Source organism: Heloderma suspectum, chromosome 1, assembly GCF_057233095.1.
Source record: "Heloderma suspectum isolate Gila_16-S chromosome 1, 16-S_ref, whole genome shotgun sequence".
Taxonomy (NCBI): Eukaryota; Metazoa; Chordata; class Lepidosauria; order Squamata; family Helodermatidae; genus Heloderma; species Heloderma suspectum.
In genome coordinates this window covers 138,602,109-138,620,210 of record NC_139458.1, presented here as the reverse complement: position 1 = coordinate 138,620,210, position 18,102 = coordinate 138,602,109, and the positions used below count along the sequence as shown (strand labels likewise).

The following is an 18,102-nucleotide window of genomic DNA, read 5'->3' as shown; positions in this document are numbered from 1 at the left end:
CCATAATTTTGGCACTGATTGCTGGTGGGATGGGGAGCTGGGGGTGGGGGGGTTAAAACATTCCACTCCTTGGGAGTCTGAGCATCTCAGAACAGCAGCAAGGGGACACAATAAATGAGAAAAAAAACCTAAATACCAGAGGTTTGTGCTCTTTGCCCACCTCTTCTCTTTCCTATTTCAGAATCAATTGCAGTACAAGTGTAAGTCGGACCGCGAGTGCAAGAGGCCCGTCCCCATCACAGGAGGGGGTAAGCAAATGATGCCACCTAATGAAAAGAGCCATGCGAAGAGAAAACTCCCTGGAAAAGACCCTGATGCTGGGAAAGAGTGAAGGCAAAAGGAGAAGGGGACGGCAGAGGATGAGATGGCTAGATAGCATCACGGATGCAATGCATATGGACTTGAGCACGCTCCGGGAGAGAGCGCAGGACAGGAAGGCCTGGCGTGCTATGGTCCATGGGGTCACGAAGAGTCGGACACACGACTTAACGACTGAACAACAACAATGAAAAGAGCCTAAGGAAAGGCTTAATTGTCCCTGTGACTATGGTGCATTCGCATAATCATTTATACACCATTAACATAATTTCTTCAGCGAGAATAGCCTGCAGGCACATGACAGGAAAGTGGCAATGCAAAAGCCCAATTAGCACCTGGATCACATCTTGCCAGGGAGCCTCCTGCAAGGCCCCCTTGGGCTCTAACTAGACATGCAGACCTGCATTTTAGAACATGGGTGGGCAACTTGGGGCTTCCTCCCAATTTCAAGAGCCCTCTGCAAGCAGTCAGTTCAGCCTTCTAGCAAAAGCAATGTGTCCCTCCCCCGGCAGCCCACTGGGAAGGGTGGGACATGGGAGAGGGAGAGAGCAGAGGGTGGCATAGAGGACGGGGGGAGAGAGAGACTGTGTGTGTGTGTGATGGAATGTTCCCTCCTGCAGGGATTCTGACGGGCCGATGTGTTGATTACAATGCCACTTTCCGGACTTGTCAGATCCAGGGCTGGTGTCCAGCAGAAGTGGACAATGTAGAGGTGTAAGTACTTCTATAGCACAGCCCATGATTATTTCAACGTGAGGGAGCACTGGGCAGTATCCAGTGCTTGCAATCCGCCCATGCTAAACATGTTGCATTAGTGATAACGACCGCTAGTGCAACAGGAAACTAGCACTTGCTAACACAACCCAGGGAACTAGCCAAAGCGGCCACTTCCAGAATGGGACAAGTCAGCGGAGCTCCCTTCTGTGAGCTCCACTGGTTTGGCTCATTCCGGAAGTGGTTGTTTCGACTAGTTTCCGGGTGCCAAGGCAGCTAGCACTAGCTCCTGGTTGCACTAGCCATCATTTCCACTAGCGCAGCAGTGGTGTTGGATACCACCCACTGGCCACATGGTGAACCTTCAGTGGAAGCTGGGGCACTGATCAGTCGACTAGTGGCAAGACTTCCACGTTCAGCTGTAACTTGAGCACCATCTCTAGACTCTGGAAACCAAGTGCTGGCTGGTGGAAGCCTCACGCATCTTCATGCCTCACGGACAGGTGTAGCCCTGTTCCTGTTTAGCATAAGGGAATCCCCTCCTCTTTGGGCTTGTAAATGTATATGGTCTTGCAAAAAAAAAAAAGCAGAGACTTAGTGACCAGCCATGTTATCACGATCAAAGGTGATCTGATTATAAGACGATGATGATTATGATACCTTAGATTTCTTTAAAAAAAACAATAAAGAGTCTTGTGGCACCTTACTAATGCATTTATTCTGGCATAAGTATTTGTGGACACTGTCCACTTCATCAGATGCATGATTTCTTAGATGCCTTTCTCAAAAAAAGAAAGAAGAAAGACTCCAGGTGACATACAACATTTAAAATTTAAAAACAGCGAAAAGCAATTATCCACTAAATACCCCCACCCCATAAAACAACGGAAACATCAGTGACAACCACAAACAATTCAACTGATGCATTAAAGAGCCCATCATATACCATCAAATGCCTGGGAACAGAGGAAAGTCTGAACCTGGCACTGAAAAGATGGCAATATTAGCACCAGGCGGGCCTCGCTAATATTAGCACCAGGCGGGCCTCGCTGGGAAGAGCATTCCACAATCGGGGCCAGACCTGTAGACTTCTTCTCCATCCTGGCTCAAATACAGTGTCTAGAAAGCTGGTAGTCAGAGGTGTCATCGGTTGACAGGACCCCTTCCCTCTTCCAACTGCCCTATATTATCACAGATTCAGCATCACTAAAGACGGGCCCAGAGGATGGCCTGAGGACCTGTGACAACCACCTACTATTAAAGCTAAGCGGATCTGTATGGTGTCAGGATGAGTGACCACCTGGGGGAACCATATGTCAGCCACTCTGTGACCTTCAGAGGAAAATAATATTAGAGCAGGGCTTCTCAAGGCAGAGGGCACCTGAAAAGGAGCACAACATTCCAAGGAGACTTAGGATCCTCAGGCAGGTGGAGCCTTCGTCCTCCCAGCATCTTGGGAGCATTGAATGGCTCTTGGCAGAGATTCTTCACTGATCCACACTGGATTTGTGGGGGTGTCTACATCCCCAGTGCCCCCACCCACATCATACGAACCTGCTTGGAGGGGGGAAAGGAAGCCCAGGAATAGTTTCTGCATTTTTCTAATGATACTTTTGTGAAACTGGTTTTCGGGTCAGAGATGTGCCACTCCATTCTTCTGTTAGATCAGTCCCCCCGGTCCACACATCTCCCAGTCCATAAGCAGCAGCAGGATGCGTGGAACTGCACGTTACAATCCCCACATGTTCACAAACATTGGGTTAGACGGGCGCAAGACAAAGAAGTTCCAAAGGAGGGACCAGTTCAAAGAGTTTGAGAGAGACACATGGAGGTCTTGTTTTGTTTTATTCTGGGCTTCCATTATGCCAGATGGCTGTACAGCAAAAGCATTGCCAGGTATGCCTCATTCTGAAGGATTGCCCTCTACTCCAGTGGAACAGGGCGAAACTAGATGTCTAGTTAAAAAAAAAAGAAAAAAGTAAATAGTCGTAAATATCCATATTGGGACCCTGGCGGGAGATAGGGTGGGGTTTAACCCCCACTATGGTCATAATGCAGGTTGGGACCTTGTACCTGCTGTTTCTACTGATAAAAAGGCTCCCGTGTGCAATAATGGAAGGGTTTTTTTTCCTCATTGGGATCCCAATCTGGATTAGGACCACAGCAGGGGTCAAAGGGTTAAAGCCACCCTACACCTTCCATCAGGATCCCATTTACTGAAATAAGACTGTCACTCTATTCCTAACATTGTCATCTGGTTTGGTTCCCACAAAACAATGTGGGATGATCCTTGTTTTCACCCTCCACACTTCTACAGAGCAATATGGCTCTTTCAAGCATCACAGCTCTAAAGCATCCCGCTTTTTAAAGAATCTTAATCCGGCGTCCATACCTCACAGCTCCCAATTTAAATCCCTTCGGTCAATGCATTTATTTATTTAAAATCCTCCTCCTCCTGCTGCCAGTTTTAAGGGTAGATCCCTTAAGGTTAAAAAGGGCATATAGTGGTCACCTTATACATACAGCCTCTCTAGGTCAAAGTGGGCTTTCCCAAGGACAGGGAGCGATTATTTGGTGGAGTCTCCCTCTACTATGCACCCTTGTTCCACGAAGCTGATTTTAGTCCTTTTCTTCCTTACAGACCCGTCATGCTAGAAGCAGAAAACTTCACCCTCTTCATTAAGAACAGTATTCGGTTCCCACTGTTCAATTTTGAAAAGTGAGTAAGGGGACTCCAGCTCACAAACCTGAGCTCTCACTGTATTCAGGACTGTGATTCTTCATACACTTTAGATGAGCTTGGATTGAAAACCACTTTCTGAAGATCGCTCTAGTGCAGAACTTTCCCCTGACCAGTATAACCTGTTCCTGGTGGTTGCAGAAGGCGCTACGCAAAGGGTGGGAAGTGAAGTTCTGGGTCATAAAACCAGCACACTGTATAGCAGGGCATCTCTGACCCAGCCATTAGGGTGTGTGTGTGAGTGAGAGAGAGAGAGAGATCTCTCCATCAAATGCCCTCTGAATCAGACCCCCAATTGTCTACATCAGGCTTCCCAACCTGGTCCCCTCCAGATGTGTTAGACATCAATTCTCAATAGCTCCCAGCCAGCATAGCCCTCCAGATGTGTTGGACTACAACTCTCAGCACCCTCCAGCCAGTATAGCTGGCTGGGGGGGGGGGCTCGCAGTTGTAGTCAAACCCGTCTGGGTGGCACCAGGTTGGGGAAGGCTGGTCTGCATTGTGCCCGTCTTCACTGCAGGCAGGGGAGATTGCAGGATCAGCGCCATGGGTGCAAGGTTGCTCGCTGGCAGGAACAGTGCTGCTGCAATTGTTCCTTATGCTAGAAGTCCAACTTTTTGCATTCACTGGGAATGTGAAAAGCCCCAGCAAACGTCTGTGAAGAGATAGCGCTGCAAGCCAAAGATCCGGGCAGTTCCCTATTGGCTCTACACCCTCCACTGGCCACTGGGGAGAGTTTACAGTTCGATCCTGCATCTCCAGTCAAGTCACACCACAAAAGTGGGTTGGGACAGATTGGAAGAGCAGCTCATGCACGCCCCTAGCAAACTGCTTGCAGCCTCTTTAGGCCGGTCACCTTCACGCTATGATGGCCATGGTTCTAGTGTCATCTCCAATTAGTGCTAGATGAAGGGATGGCTTGGGAAGCCTCCTAAATCTGAGTTTGCTTCGGCCAGGCTCAGAATTGTCTCTTCTCTCGCTTTCCCCCTCTTTGTTTGGGGCCCTGCAGTTCTCATCTCAGTATGGCTTTGCCTCCTTCCCAGGGGAAACCTCCTGCCCAACGTCACAACGGAAGAGATTCAGAGATGCCGCTTTGACCCAGTAAACCAGCCCTTCTGCCCCATCCTGCGACTTGGGGACATTGTGAAATTTGCCGGGCAAAACTTTGCCTCATTGGCTAAGACGGTGAGAATGTCTGCTGCCGATGTGTGACACTGGCATGGGTGCCCCATGGCCACTGTGGGGTAGTGGCCAGCACTGGGTTTCAAGTTTTTGGCTTGGCAACCCAGCTTCAAATCCCCACTCAGTGGCCCTGGGAAGCCGCTGCCCTGATTTTTGCAGGGTTGTTGAAATTCTAAAATGCTGCCCTGATCTCCTTGGGGTAAGGGCACAGATGCAAATGCAACCAAGAATGAAAGACATGGAGCAATGGCAATGCCACTTGCCAGAGTGATGCCAGGATAGAAGCATTTGCAGAAGGAGACGGCAGGGGCCACAGGCATGTATGGCTATGGGATATCCATGGAGAACGTCGCTGGTTAATGTAACAAGATTACACCCTGTACTTTGGGTTAATCGATCCAGAAAAACTACCCCCCCCCCATTTTCAATCGAGCACTAGCATGGATTAGGATCCCCATTCCACATGTAAGCATGAATTTAAAGGGGGAAGGGGAATCTATGCTTCTGCGACCCTTTGGGTGACCCACATTGTATGATAAAACAGTGTTGAAAGGGTAATTGATCTGTATTCAGCGACCTTGAGTATGTGCCTTTCAAATCAGCTCTAAGTTCCTTGCCCTTGCTTAGTGGCTGGGAGCTCCCTGCTCTGGGTAAGGCAGGGGTGCAGAATCTCTTTCAGCCCGAGGGCCATGTTCCATTTTGGAGAAGCTCTCAGGGGCCACATTCCAGTGGTGGGTGGGGCTGAAGGCAAAAGGGGCGGGGCCAAAAATGCCAACCTATTTTAGCTTAAAGCTCTTACTGCCAGGAACGAAGCCTTAGGAGAGGTGTTTCAACCTTTTAGAATGAGGGGAAAAAATCACGCAAAACCGGGAAGCCACCAAACAAGCAGTGGTTGCAGGAAAAGGGTGGGGGTAGGGGAAAGGGGGTGGCCATCTAGAAACTGGGCTTGGCTTGAGGATCAACACCCCTGGTATAAGGAGATTTCTCCTAAAGCTGTGCTTTTCTGCACAGGGTGGAATAATAGGGATCAAGATTGGATGGGTGTGTGACCTGGACCATTCCTGGGAGCACTGCATCCCCAGCTATTCCTTCAACCGTCTTGACAGCGTCTCTGAAAAGAGCAAAGTGTCCCGTGGATACAATTTCAGGCAAGTCCAAAGCTTCAGTCCTAGCTCAAAGTGACACCCAGAAACCCCTCCTTTCCTTGTAATCCTTTGTGAGCTAAGATTTCTCCCCACACTTTCAACCTCACTCTGACGTGCAACCATACCGCCCCTTGCACTCACATGCCCACCTACCCACACGTCTTCCATCTGCATAGCCGACACACCTGAGACCTCTCTCATTGTAAGGACACAACTGTTCGCCAACCATCCCACACAAAAGACACATCTGATATGTGCCCACATGCATCGCTCTGCCATCCAGATACAGGGAATGAAGGGGAAGAGTGGAAATTCAGTGGTACAGCATCTGCTTGGCATGCAGAGGGTCCTGGGTTCAATCCCTGGCATCTCCAATTACATGGTCAGGTAGTGGGTGGTAGGAAAGACCTTCCTGCCAGAGGCTCTGGTGAGCCGCTGCTGCCAGTCAGTGTTGACAATACTGGGCTAGATGGACCAATGGTCTGACTCAGGATGAGGCCGCTTCCTGTGTATTTTGGACTCCTGGGCGCCTTTAATCCTGCCGTGTCTTTCTCGTAGCACCCTAACAGTTTCCTCTCTATGTACTAGTGTGGTCAGACACACAGATTGCCCCAGTGCCTTCTATATGCAAGCAGACATGCCAAGAGGAGCCCTGTTACATGCACACAGCCTGCCAGCTCTCCTCTTGTACTGCTGCATCAGAGCCATGTTATACAACTCCCCAAAGCATAAAATGTCACCATTACTTTTCTGTGGCATGATGGATGTGCACATGCAACCATGTATTTACTGTCGGAATAAACAGTGTGTGTGTGTGTGTGTGTGTGTGTGTACACTTTCCCCTTGCCCACAGGTATGCCAAGTACTACAAGCGAGAGAATGGCACAGAGTTCCGCACGCTGATGAAGGCGTATGGCATCCGCTTTGATGTTCTGGTATACGGGAATGTGAGTGGGACAGGGCAATAGCTGGACAGATGGCTGCTGAGATACGGTGGGGGACAATTAGATCTTGAAGGAGGAATTGGAGAATATCTAGAGCAGCATTCCCCAACCTGGTGCCCTCCAGATGTGTTGGAACACAACTCCCATCATTCCCAGGTGGCCAATGGCCAACACATCTGGGAGGCTGCTGTAGGATCTAGAGCACAAGTGAGCAACTTGTAGGCCAAAACATCTGGAGGGCCACAACTCCCATCAGCCTTAGCTAGCATGGCCAATGGTAAAGGACCATGGGAGTTGTAGGCCAAAACATCTGGAGGGCCACAAGTGGCCCACCCTTGGTCTAGGGGATGAGGATGCAAAGCCCAGGTCCTTATGCTAGTATAAAGGCAATGGGTCCTACAAGGGACACTTAAACCCCGTTCAGGCATTCTAGCCCTCAAGCAATTATAATTGCATGAGGGAAGAGGAGGTCCATGCTTGCTGGCCCTGCTCCCTCTGTTGCATCTCCAGCGGCTGGCCCCGCCACCTCCCAAGCCCTGGAGGAGCAGGACTGCAGCAGGGAGCCTATTCTGTGTCCGCAGGCTTGCCATGCGGGTTAGAGTGCAGGGTGCTAAATTGCACAGGGCGCTGCCACATGTAGAACAGGCTCCCCACTGCAGACCTTCACACACCCACCCAAATACATGGAGGGCAAAGGGGATGTGCTAGAAGGTGCAGGGCCAAAGAAGGCATCCCGGCCCTCCCTTCGTCATGTGAAGGCCAGAACACATGGAGAAGCCTTTCGTGTTTTAGTTTAAAGAAAAAGAGGGTTGGTTGGATCCAGACTAAGTTAGTTGAACTTAGGCCCCATTGAAATTAAACCCCATTGATTTCAGTGGGAACTATGCACAACTAACTTAGGGTGCGATCCTATGCATGCTGGCTGGGAAATGCTGGAAGTTTCCTGTCAAGATATGCATAGGTTGCGTGCTTAGTCTGCATTCAGCTCTATGTTTCTGAAGAAACTGAATTTACCCTCCTGTTCCGGAAAAGGGTTTCATCCTTGATGAAAGGGCTCCATTGCCAAAACAAAAGAAAAAAGTGCTCCTCTGTGACAAAAGCAGCTGTGGGGTCCCAATTCATAACATCCTCCCAATCCAGATTGGAGCTCCACATTGTGGAGCGATTTTCAGCAGAAAAACAACGTGGAGCTCCAGTCTAGATTAGGAGCATATTATGGCTTGCGACCCCACAGCTGCTTTTGTCACGGTGGAGCACTTTTTGTTGTTGCTGCTGCTGCTGCTGCTGCAACAGAGCCCTTTCATCAAGGATGAAACCCTGAGAGCCTCCTGCCCTTTTCCTGGGTCACAGGAATAGGCAGGTAACTTCAATACCTGGCTGGTACTTGTATCCAGAGGTGTTGTTTGCCACAAACAGAACCTTTGGTGACAAAAAGCAACTAGGAGAGAGTGATTTTCTGCAGAAAACCAGTCTGGGCCCCCAATCTGGACTGTGTGCATGTTCTGGATCAGGGCCCTGTGGCAGCTTTTTCTCAAAAATAGAAGTGCCCAGATTGAGCACACATGTTTAAACGTGTCTAATGTCACGTTTGCTTATCTACATTTAAACATGCTGGTGTACTATACCATGCTGGTAAATTGAGATTTTGGTTTTATATGAGGCGTATCCACATTTTAGAAGGCAAAAAAAAAAAAAAAGATTATTAAGAGCCCATTTGTGGGGGTGGGGTGGCAGGGATAATTCACATTGTGGAGTAGCTACTAATCAGGAAACCAACTAAAGGTGCATGTCTAGTTGGCCAGTAAAAAACCTTGGCTTACACTTGGTTTTTCTACCTATCTTCTATGGTCTTCAGACCTTCCTGCAGGATAATTGGTGCAAGCATATGTGTTACAACTTGGCTAACCTCTCACTGAGTCGGTCTATGAGAATTCTGTAAGAGCTCTTGTTCCCCAGTCTAATCAATAAGGCATATAGAGTGAAGTAAACTTCCACCTAAGTCCCACATTGTGATGTTACAACTGAGGAATGATGGGATACTTGACAAGTAACCTGACAAAGAGTGCTCATAGCAAAGACGGTAACCTGGAATGGTTTTAAAATCAATTTCTAAGATCCATGACTGTGGCCATTCCACAGGGAGCCACAAGCTATAAAGCAACAGATAGTTTTCTGAGTGGCCAGAGAACCCATTTCTCAACAGAAGGAAAGAGAGCCATATTTTTTTGCTCATATCTATTCCAGCCCCCGGTTGTTTGAGGAAAAACTGTTTATACATATTAACTCTGCCTTGTGTTCCCTCAGGCTGGGAAGTTTAATATCATTCCAACCATAATCAATAGCGTGGCAGCCTTCACATCTGTTGGGGTGGTAAGTATTTTGGTTTGCCTGAGGGTCAACCCCCCCCCCCCCAGTCCCACATTTTCTCCATTCATTATTTATTCTACAGACCTGGAAAGGTTTGAGAGAGAATCACCCACCATTCATGGGTTTAGGCCAGGGGTGTTGAACCTCTTTTATCCCGGGGGCCTCATTCCAATGGTGGGTACTGCTGAAGGCAAAAGGGGCAAGGCCAAAAAGACCAACATATTTTAATTCAAACCTCTTACTGCCAGTAACTGAGCCTCAGGAGAAGCATTTCAGCCTTTTAGAATAGGAAAAAAACTGCACAAAAGCCAGGAAACCACCAAACTATCAGTGTTTGGGGGGAAAGGGGATGTGGCCATCTGAAGAAACCTAGAGGGCCAGATTGAGACTAGATCTGGCCTTTGGGCCTGAGCTTCTATAGCTTTGGTTTAGTCAGAGCCTGTTAAGTTAGAACTTAATACTTCCTACTTTGCAGAGAATAGTCCTCTGTTTGAAGGGCTGTCCGGTCAAAGTCCTGTTAAAAGGTGTTTGGGGGTTTTTAATGATAAGAAGGAAAAGCAGGGAACTTGAAGTTGCCTATCAACAGTTAGTAGCTGGACAGCAGACCAAGCAGGTACACAAGTGTCATGCCCTATTGTAGGAATCCTCCCTCCGAGGAGGAGCTACATCTCCCAGAGACAGAAGCACCAAGGAGCCACCCAGGACAGGAGACTTAGGGGAGCCTGGGCCCTCAGGAGAGATAACCACGGTTCTGTCCCCACAGGAAGTGTGGAATTCTGCTTCTGAGGCAGAGACTGGGTGACTACCTAGCCCCAGAGAGTGTTGTCACCTCAAGAGGCAGACCAGTAGGGCTCCTTTAGGGAGATGTGCTCAAATAGAAAGGAGGACTCCTCAAGAGAAAGGGACTGCTCAGGAGCAAGGCCTGTCACAAACTGCAGCTGAGCCCTGGGTGGGACTCAAGAAGCTCTGGCAATATAAGCCTGTAGTATCTGTGTAGCCATTGCTGGAAGCAATGTCTTCCACTAGCTCCAGTGCCTTGTACCTCTGACCTTGCTCTGTGATTAACCTTTGTGCTACTGACCTTGGACTCCTACTTGACTCTGCTTCTTTGACTGCATATTGTTTCTGACTGCTTATCTGTGTTTTGACCTTGGCTGCTCTTCAGACCTCTCTTTTCAAACTCTCCCTCTTTGCTGGTAAAACTCTGCCTCTGACCATTGCCTGTTCATTGACTTGCTTTTGGATTGCCCCTTAATTTAACTTTTTAATTTAATTAATTTAATTTTTGTGAACCGCCCAGAAATTTTTGTGAACCGCCCAGAGAGCTTCGGCTATTGAGCAGTATAGAAATGAAATGAAATTAAATAAATAAATATAAATGCTGAGTCTGATCCTGATCCAGCTATACCAAGACAACAAATGGGTCACCTGTCACACTCACTATGGTGAGATGTATTGTATTTCTATTTAAATTATAGTAATTCTAAATGTGTAGCTATACATATCAATTAGCGTATGAAACTGTCATGTAAAACTGACCTATTGCCCTCTTTTGGAGGGATGCATTTCCTCTTTCATTCCAATGTGTAAACGGCCACACTATAGTACATCTACTCAGGACAACATTCAAGCTTAGTGGGGGCAAACAAAGCTTTACAGAATATCCAGTATATTCCTCACCAGGAACCCTTGCTCGCTGGGTCCTGGGTACTCTGGGCTCAAGATGGTCAAGGGTTCAAGCCCCATTTTGAACAGAAAACGTTTTAATCTGAAAACGGTGGTTGGTGTGCCACTAGCAGTTAGGTCCAGAGTTACTCCTCCTGCTGTATCACTTTGCATGTCCCCTTCTCAAGGAGGAGCCATCTAGCCTGTTCTCTTCTCGCCTTAGGGGACAGTTCTGTGTGACATCATTCTCCTCAACTTCCTGAAGGGAGCAGATCAGTACAAGGCCAAGAAATTCGAAGAGGTGAGTCTGGGCAGAGTACACAGTAAAATGCACTGGCCCACCCCTGCCAGCAAGAGGCATGGTGGAGTCCACTAGCCTTCAACCATTTTAGACCCAGGACCCACCTTTAGTCCAAACATGCCTTTGGGGGCACACCGTCATTGTCTGTGGTGGTGGTGGTGCTGCTGCTGCTGCTGTTGTGACCCATGTTAGATCAGGCTGCAGCCCAGTAACGTGACAGGTTGAAGACCTATGATGTAGACCAGGGGTGTCAAACCTCTTTAAGGCCAACATCCAGATTCAATTTCACAGATGCTCTTGGGGCTTTCATTCCAGTGGTGGGTGGGACTGAAGGCAAAACGTGCAGGGCCAAAATAGCAAAAATGCCAGCATGTTTAAGCTTAAATCTCTTACTGCCAGTAACAAATCCCTGGGAGAGGCAGTTCAACCTTTTCAAATGGGGAAAAAACATGCAAACGCCAGGAAACTTCCAAATTATCAGAGGTTGGAGGAAAGGGGGTGTGGCAGTCTGGGAAACTCCGGAGGTCTGGTCTGGAGCCTCAGGTGGGTCCATGGGCTTGAGGTTCAACAGCCCTTTTGTAGTCTGCGCTTACTGTGGGAAAAATCACATCTACTCCTCTCCCCCCCCCCATTGCAGTGCTGCAAGTTCCCCTGTGAAGCCAGGGGCATTGGTCATCCACTATAACCCTTTTCCCCTGAACCTTCAGCCTACCTTGAATTCTTTCCTGGTTTTGCCAGCCTGCCTACTCTCCCGCCCTCCTTTCAGTCTGGCCTGCTGCCTATTCCTGGGTCCAGTCCTGATTCAGCACTGCCTCAGATTGGTTATGCATGCTTGGCAGCCACAGTGGATCTCAAAGCAGGTCTTGTTGTTATTGTGGCCATTATAAATATTAAAGAAACTGTTAATTTAAAACGACACTCAACATTTACGCAACAAAAGGACGCAAACTGGCAAATAACAGATAAACATGATGGCACAGCATTAATAATTCTCAGTTAATATCAAGCAGAAATGGCACAATGAAATCGGTCATTAGTCCTGTCCAAAAAGAAGGGAGTGAGTGTCCCAACCTGAGCTCAAGGGGTAGGGAACCCCACTGTTTAGGGGCCTGTTCCACTCTAGGTCTGATAGATCTGCTGCCCCAGCCCTAAGATTGTACATGCTGCTCATCTCTTGGTTAGCCCCGGACAAAAAAGGCTTTGTTGCCCAGGACTGGCATTGCTGCATAGCTTTTTCACGGCCTCCAGTCCAGACATATTTTTCTACCCATTCACATGCTACTGCCTGCTTATTCTCAGTTCAGGCCTCCTGTTGTGCACAAAGCATCCTGATCTAAGCAGAGCGCCTGCCTGCCCCCAGCTCCAATCTGCCAGTAAGAGGGTAATAAATGCATTGGATTTTAGTCCTCTGGGGAATTCTGCCATAACCTGTCAGTTCTTTTTATGCAGTGGCCGACAGGGAGACCTGAAAACTAAACAAAAAATGGAGTAAGCTGCTCATGCGGGGCACAAATATTATAAATAAATACAAAGTAGGATCCAAATCTATAAAATACATGTGCTATAGGTACAAGATGTGATAAGCTACACATCTCCTTTATTTAGGCTGTAGTAGGGACCTTACACCTTATCCCGCTAGCCATATACTCTGTGTCATTATAGAGTAGCAAGCTAGCAGTTAGGCATTAATTCCAAGAACAAAGCAGAACTTTCAGATTTCCAAGCAAAGCAAAACTCCTTCAAGAGATATTAGGAAATTTCCCCCTACAGGCTCTTTCAGGAGAAATAATCAAAGATACTTTGATGGTCCCTCTACACACACACACACACCAGTTTTGATATATAAAGAAATTATCTGGAGAGGAGGTATAACAATAAGGTAGAATAGGGTGATCTAACTTGGTAAACTGGCACAAAGTAAGTGTTTTGCATGAGTTGTATTTACTTTAAGCACAGAATGTGAGTTTACTTGGTCCAAATTTGGATTTGGGGGGTGGGGGTGGGGGTGGGGGCAAAGGTAGCACCAGGAATGTACAAAGCACAGGCATTCAGTAATGGTTAAAGTTTCAGGCTAAGAATTTGGAAGGGCAGGTTCAGATCCCGCTTCAGCCATTAAGTTGACTGGGTGAATCTGGGCCAGTCATGCTCCCTCAGCCAAACCTACCTCACAGGGTTGTTGTGAGGATAAAATGGGAAGGGGGAAGACCCGTGAATGCCACCCTGAGCTCCTTGGAGGAAAGGTGAGATACAGTATGTCATAAATAAGCACATTGTAAGAGCCAGTGTGGTTAGAGTGTTGGACTGAGACTCGGGAGATCAGGGTTCTAGTCCCCGCTGGGCCATGAAGTCACTGGGTGACTTCGGGCCAATCACTGACTCTCAGCCTAACCAACCTCACAGGCTTGTTGTTGTGAGGCTAAAATGGAGAGGAGGAGGACCATGTGAGCCACCTTGGGTTGCTTGCAAGAGGAAAAAAGGTGGGATATAAATGTCAGGAGGGTGTACTGCTAGTACAGTCTGCAGAAGATATCGTGGAAAGAAATGTTCAGAATTGTGAGACGCTAACAGGTCTTTGTGTCCTTTCCCCTGCTCCTGACTAGGTGTCTGAGACAGCGTTGCATCCAGACACTTCCAGCAGCCCCATGTACCGGAGCAACCAGACACTGGGAGGTCGTTGTGAGGAGAAGCAGTCAACTGATTCAGGAGCCTACTCAATTGGGCTCTAAAAAATAAGGAAAACTGAAAAGGACATTAATACATCCTTGACATTGCTCTACTGTCAGCCCTTCCATTTGGACCCTCCTATCACATCCTCCCAAGGAGGGAACTGGTTGGTTGTTTTGGTTCCCATTCTCCCTCTTACGTTTTTCCTCAGCCACATATCTTGGCCCACCTCTCCTTGGGAAGCTCTCAAGTCTTATTTAGCCAGAAGCCCAATCCCAGCTCCACTTTTTTGAGAAAATGGCCACAACAGAAGTATTACTTAAAGAAAAGGTGATCTCTGGGTCCCCAACATCGAAATGCTGATGTGTGTTAACTGAAGAAAGAAATGATCATTTGGAAAAGCTTGAAGAGACAATAAAACTAGAAACTATTTATAGTAGTGCATTTCTCGCTGAAAACATGCATCTCTGATTGCCTAAATTGGGGATGGGGAACCTCAGTCCCATGGGGATTCCCCATCCAACCCAGGAGCTACAACCCATGGTGTCACCCCCTCTGCCATGGAGGGAAAAGCTGTGATCAGCTGCTGATCAGGATCTTTTTCCTGCTGAGTCGAGGGGAGAGGACTTGGGGAGGAAGCTGCTGAGTGATTCAGTCCTGCTTACTTCTGAGTGTACATGATGCTCATGCTTATTTCTGAGCAGACATGCAGAGGGTTGGTGTTTGGGATGCTGTTTTAAAGTGCTGCCGAGTGATTCAGTCCTGCTTCCTTCTGAGTAGACATGCAGGGGTTTGTCCTGCTTATTTGTGAGCAGACATGCTGTTTATGCTTACTTCTGAGTACACATGCTTCCTACTATAAATGAGTAACAACAGAATATGGGGGTGGAGTGGATTTTTCAGTCCCATTCACATTTGCCTGTGGCCCCACCTGCCACTGGAATGCAGCCCTGAGAGCTTCTTCAAAATGGAATCCAGCCCTTGGGATGCTGCTGCCGTTGTACCCATCACCACCACCACCACCACATGGGGCAACTGAAGGGTCATCTGCAGTTGTACCATGTTGTGATAGCACTGCTACATTGAGCACAAAATAAATGGATGTGGGAAGTGGTGATGGTGGGGAGCTTGCTTGTTGAATTGGCAGGCCTTAGGCCGGGGGGGGGGGGGCAACCTCTTGTGGTCTGGGAGCCAATTGACATCAAGGGGGTCCTGCATGAAACCCCTCCCCTTCCCATGACGTCATTGGTGCTGTGGCGCTCACTTTTTTCCCCATGTGCAAAGAGGCACAGAGCTCCTGCCACGTGGTGTGGGCTGAATTAGGCTTCTCTCTGATGAGAGATGACAAAGGGATTTCTCTTTGTACCACTCACCCTCCGATGGAGGATGAACAGCACAAAGGAGAATCCAGGGGCGGGACCCACAAAGGGTGCTCAACCCTCAGAGGGCCGGATTGGGCCCCAGTGTGGGCTGAATTAGGCTTACAGCTGGAGGTTGCCCTCCCCTGCTGTAGGCAAAGTGGCAAACATAGCAGAAGAAAAATAAAAAGCACCTATAAAAAGTATGGAAGACTTATAAAAATTTCCAGGCATTTTTTTCATTTTCCAGCAGCGCTGTTAGGTAGTCCCTACTTCCATGAGCTATGACAACAATGCTACAGGCCTTTGGATGACAGAACATGTGCCTTTGCAATATCCCTTTTATTTACAAATATACTAGCAGGGTTTATCGGAAGAAAGGCTCATGCAGCAGGCAGTACAACTGCTAAACTTGCTTCAGAGGAACACAAGAAGTGGCCTAAAAATAATTTAAAATACATCCACTTTAAAAAATATTGTGTCAGATGATTGGTCCATCTTGCTTAGTATTGTCTACACACTCACTGGCAGCAGCTTTCCAGGGTTTTCAGACTGGGGTCTTTTCCAGCCTGGAAACGCTGGGATTGAACCTGGGACTTTCTGCATGCAAAACGTGCTCTACCTCAGAGCTATAGTCCTCCCCTGTAGACTTGCAGGCTGTTTCTAATCCAGCTTAACTCACAGCATTCCCTGTCTCAAACTCAAAACTGCCAACAGCTTTCTTTTCTCATGGCTCCCTAAACACTGGTCTCAGACTCTACTCAGCAGGTAAAATGCTGTTTCAGGAAAGAAAGGAAAACATATCTCAATCATTGTCTTCCACTGAAGAAATATCCACCTATCATTTTTTGCTGCTAGCAAGCAATCAGTGTAGCAAAGGATGGTCACCCAGCAGCTGTAACACCATGGGTTTATTATGTAAATCCTTTGAATGTTTATGGCTTGAACCAATGAGAGCAATATGCATGTCCCCTGCTGGAAGCCAGGTCATGCATGCATTGTTACTAGGACTTGATTGCTGCATTCAACCTCCTGGACTGCACATACAGGTCCCAGTGCTAGACTGAGAACTGCACATGAAGCGATAACAAGACAGTTACCGCTGTCTTCTTTGACCATGTCACTCACCTATTTAGGAGGAGTGGGGCCTGTTGGAAAAGGCATGTTCTCTTGTGTTCTGAATCCTTCCGGCTGTCTGACTCCTTGCTACCAGGTTCCTTCTTTATGACAGGAACAGTTTGAATAGTATCTCTTCAGCAGAGAGTTGATGCAACCTTCACATAAGCTTTGAATATAAGGAGACAATAGATCTTGTGTGTTTGACAGAAACCAACAGCATTCTGGAAGCCTTCCCAGCTTAACTTGGAAACCTTTGGCTTTAAGTCTGACTGAGGCCATCCAAATCAGGGGAACACACATGCCTTTAATATCAAATACAATATGAATGTATGTATGTATGGCAAAAAGATATAAATCCAGAGCCATAATCCTACAGGTCACTTCTCATTCCCTGTCTTAGATTGAAACACACATACACTCCTTCCAGCAATGGTCATCTATTGGCTGTCGTGTATACGAAAAAATACGGGTCCCCGCTGCTTGTTTTCATTAACAAAACTGGTACTTATTTCCACGATGGTTTTTTTTTAATTTAAAAAAACTCTTTTTATTAAAAGAATTTTAATGGCTTAAAATGTTCCCCTGATGCTAAACATTTCTTCTTCTTCAAGCTGTAGTATGGACTTTGGTTCCTGAAAATCAACATTAAACTGTGTTTTCAAAAATCCAAAACCATAAAGGTTTTACAACTAATAAACAGAATAATAATGGGAAGATAGAAATGTTAAGTCCACTTAAAAAAATACATTTTTCTGACACATTAAACTTTATAATTGGAAATGTTTTAACTAGTTCTAGTACTGGCACTTTTATAGTACTTTTAGTACAGATGCACAAAAATATAGCTCTGTAAAAGAACAAAATTAAGGTCAGTAAAATACATCCTAACTATTAGGAGAAAGCAATATGGGTTCAATTCCTAGAAAAATAATGCTATATAAAGAGGGAGCAACACACAATCCGGTCTTGAAGTGCAGGGGTGATCATCCAGTCCAGAGACAGATATGGTGAAGTACATTTCTTTCAGTGGGCTGAAGCATGCCCGATTGTGTCAGGTTGTGGCTTGGTTTTGCCGCAAGCGAGGCCCAGAGAGACAAGGCTTATTTTCACAGCTTGCTCTTCAATTCCCTTTGCAGGTCCCCTTAAGATTCCCTTTGGTTAGGAGAGGTTCCCAAAGTCTATACACTGAAGGGCTCAGATGGAAGACTCCAGGCCTGACTTCCCCGCAGTCAGGGCTGTGGGGTCTGTGCTGTGTGCTACAGCTTGCTCCTTCTCTCGCTGCTTGCATTCCCGCCACACCATCCAAGGATTGACCAAGGCCAGCAGCATTAAGACTATGAAGCCAATATTCACCTGAAAGAAGGGAAGAGAAAATAACACAAAGACTGCAGCCAACCACCTTCCCTTGTAGAGGGCACTCACTGCTGCTGTCAGGTGCTCTGGAACTTGCACTGGAAATGTCAGGAGTCGGAGCTTGGCACCGGGGACTCTGTGTGCAGTCACAGAGCCTCCTTCAGGTGCAGAAGGAACAGGGGTGTGCAGCATCATACTTTGCCACTGGCAGGCAGTATGAAGCCTCTGGATT

At 47.4% G+C, this 18,102-nt stretch overlaps 2 protein-coding genes across 11 annotated transcripts in view; one reads left to right on the top strand and one right to left on the bottom strand.

The window, feature by feature from the left end:
• P2RX3 (purinergic receptor P2X 3) overlaps positions 1-14,484 on the top strand; it is a 43,278-nt gene extending 28,794 nt beyond the window's left edge. For all 5 annotated transcript variants that reach the window (XM_084803604.1, XM_084803596.1, XM_084803609.1 and 2 more), the window contains 9 exons: positions 182-248; positions 939-1,032; positions 3,674-3,751; positions 4,816-4,957; positions 5,966-6,102; positions 6,953-7,046; positions 9,348-9,413; positions 11,299-11,376; positions 13,977-14,484. In XM_084803604.1, coding sequence (XP_084659730.1) covers positions 182-248; positions 939-1,032; positions 3,674-3,751; positions 4,816-4,957; positions 5,966-6,102; positions 6,953-7,046; positions 9,348-9,413; positions 11,299-11,376; positions 13,977-14,102 — 882 coding nt within the window. In that variant the 3' untranslated portion in view covers positions 14,103-14,484. The remainder of the gene's footprint in view (positions 1-181; positions 249-938; positions 1,033-3,673; positions 3,752-4,815; positions 4,958-5,965; positions 6,103-6,952; positions 7,047-9,347; positions 9,414-11,298; positions 11,377-13,976) is intronic.
• A 2,317-nt stretch (positions 14,485-16,801) lies between these two features.
• Positions 16,802-18,102, bottom strand: part of SLC43A3 (solute carrier family 43 member 3) — a 51,960-nt gene continuing 50,659 nt past the window's right edge. For all 6 annotated transcript variants that reach the window (XM_084803538.1, XM_084803574.1, XM_084803565.1 and 3 more), the window contains one exon: positions 16,802-17,870. In XM_084803538.1, the coding sequence (XP_084659664.1) occupies positions 17,712-17,870 (159 nt within the window). In that variant the 3' untranslated portion in view covers positions 16,802-17,711. The remainder of the gene's footprint in view (positions 17,871-18,102) is intronic.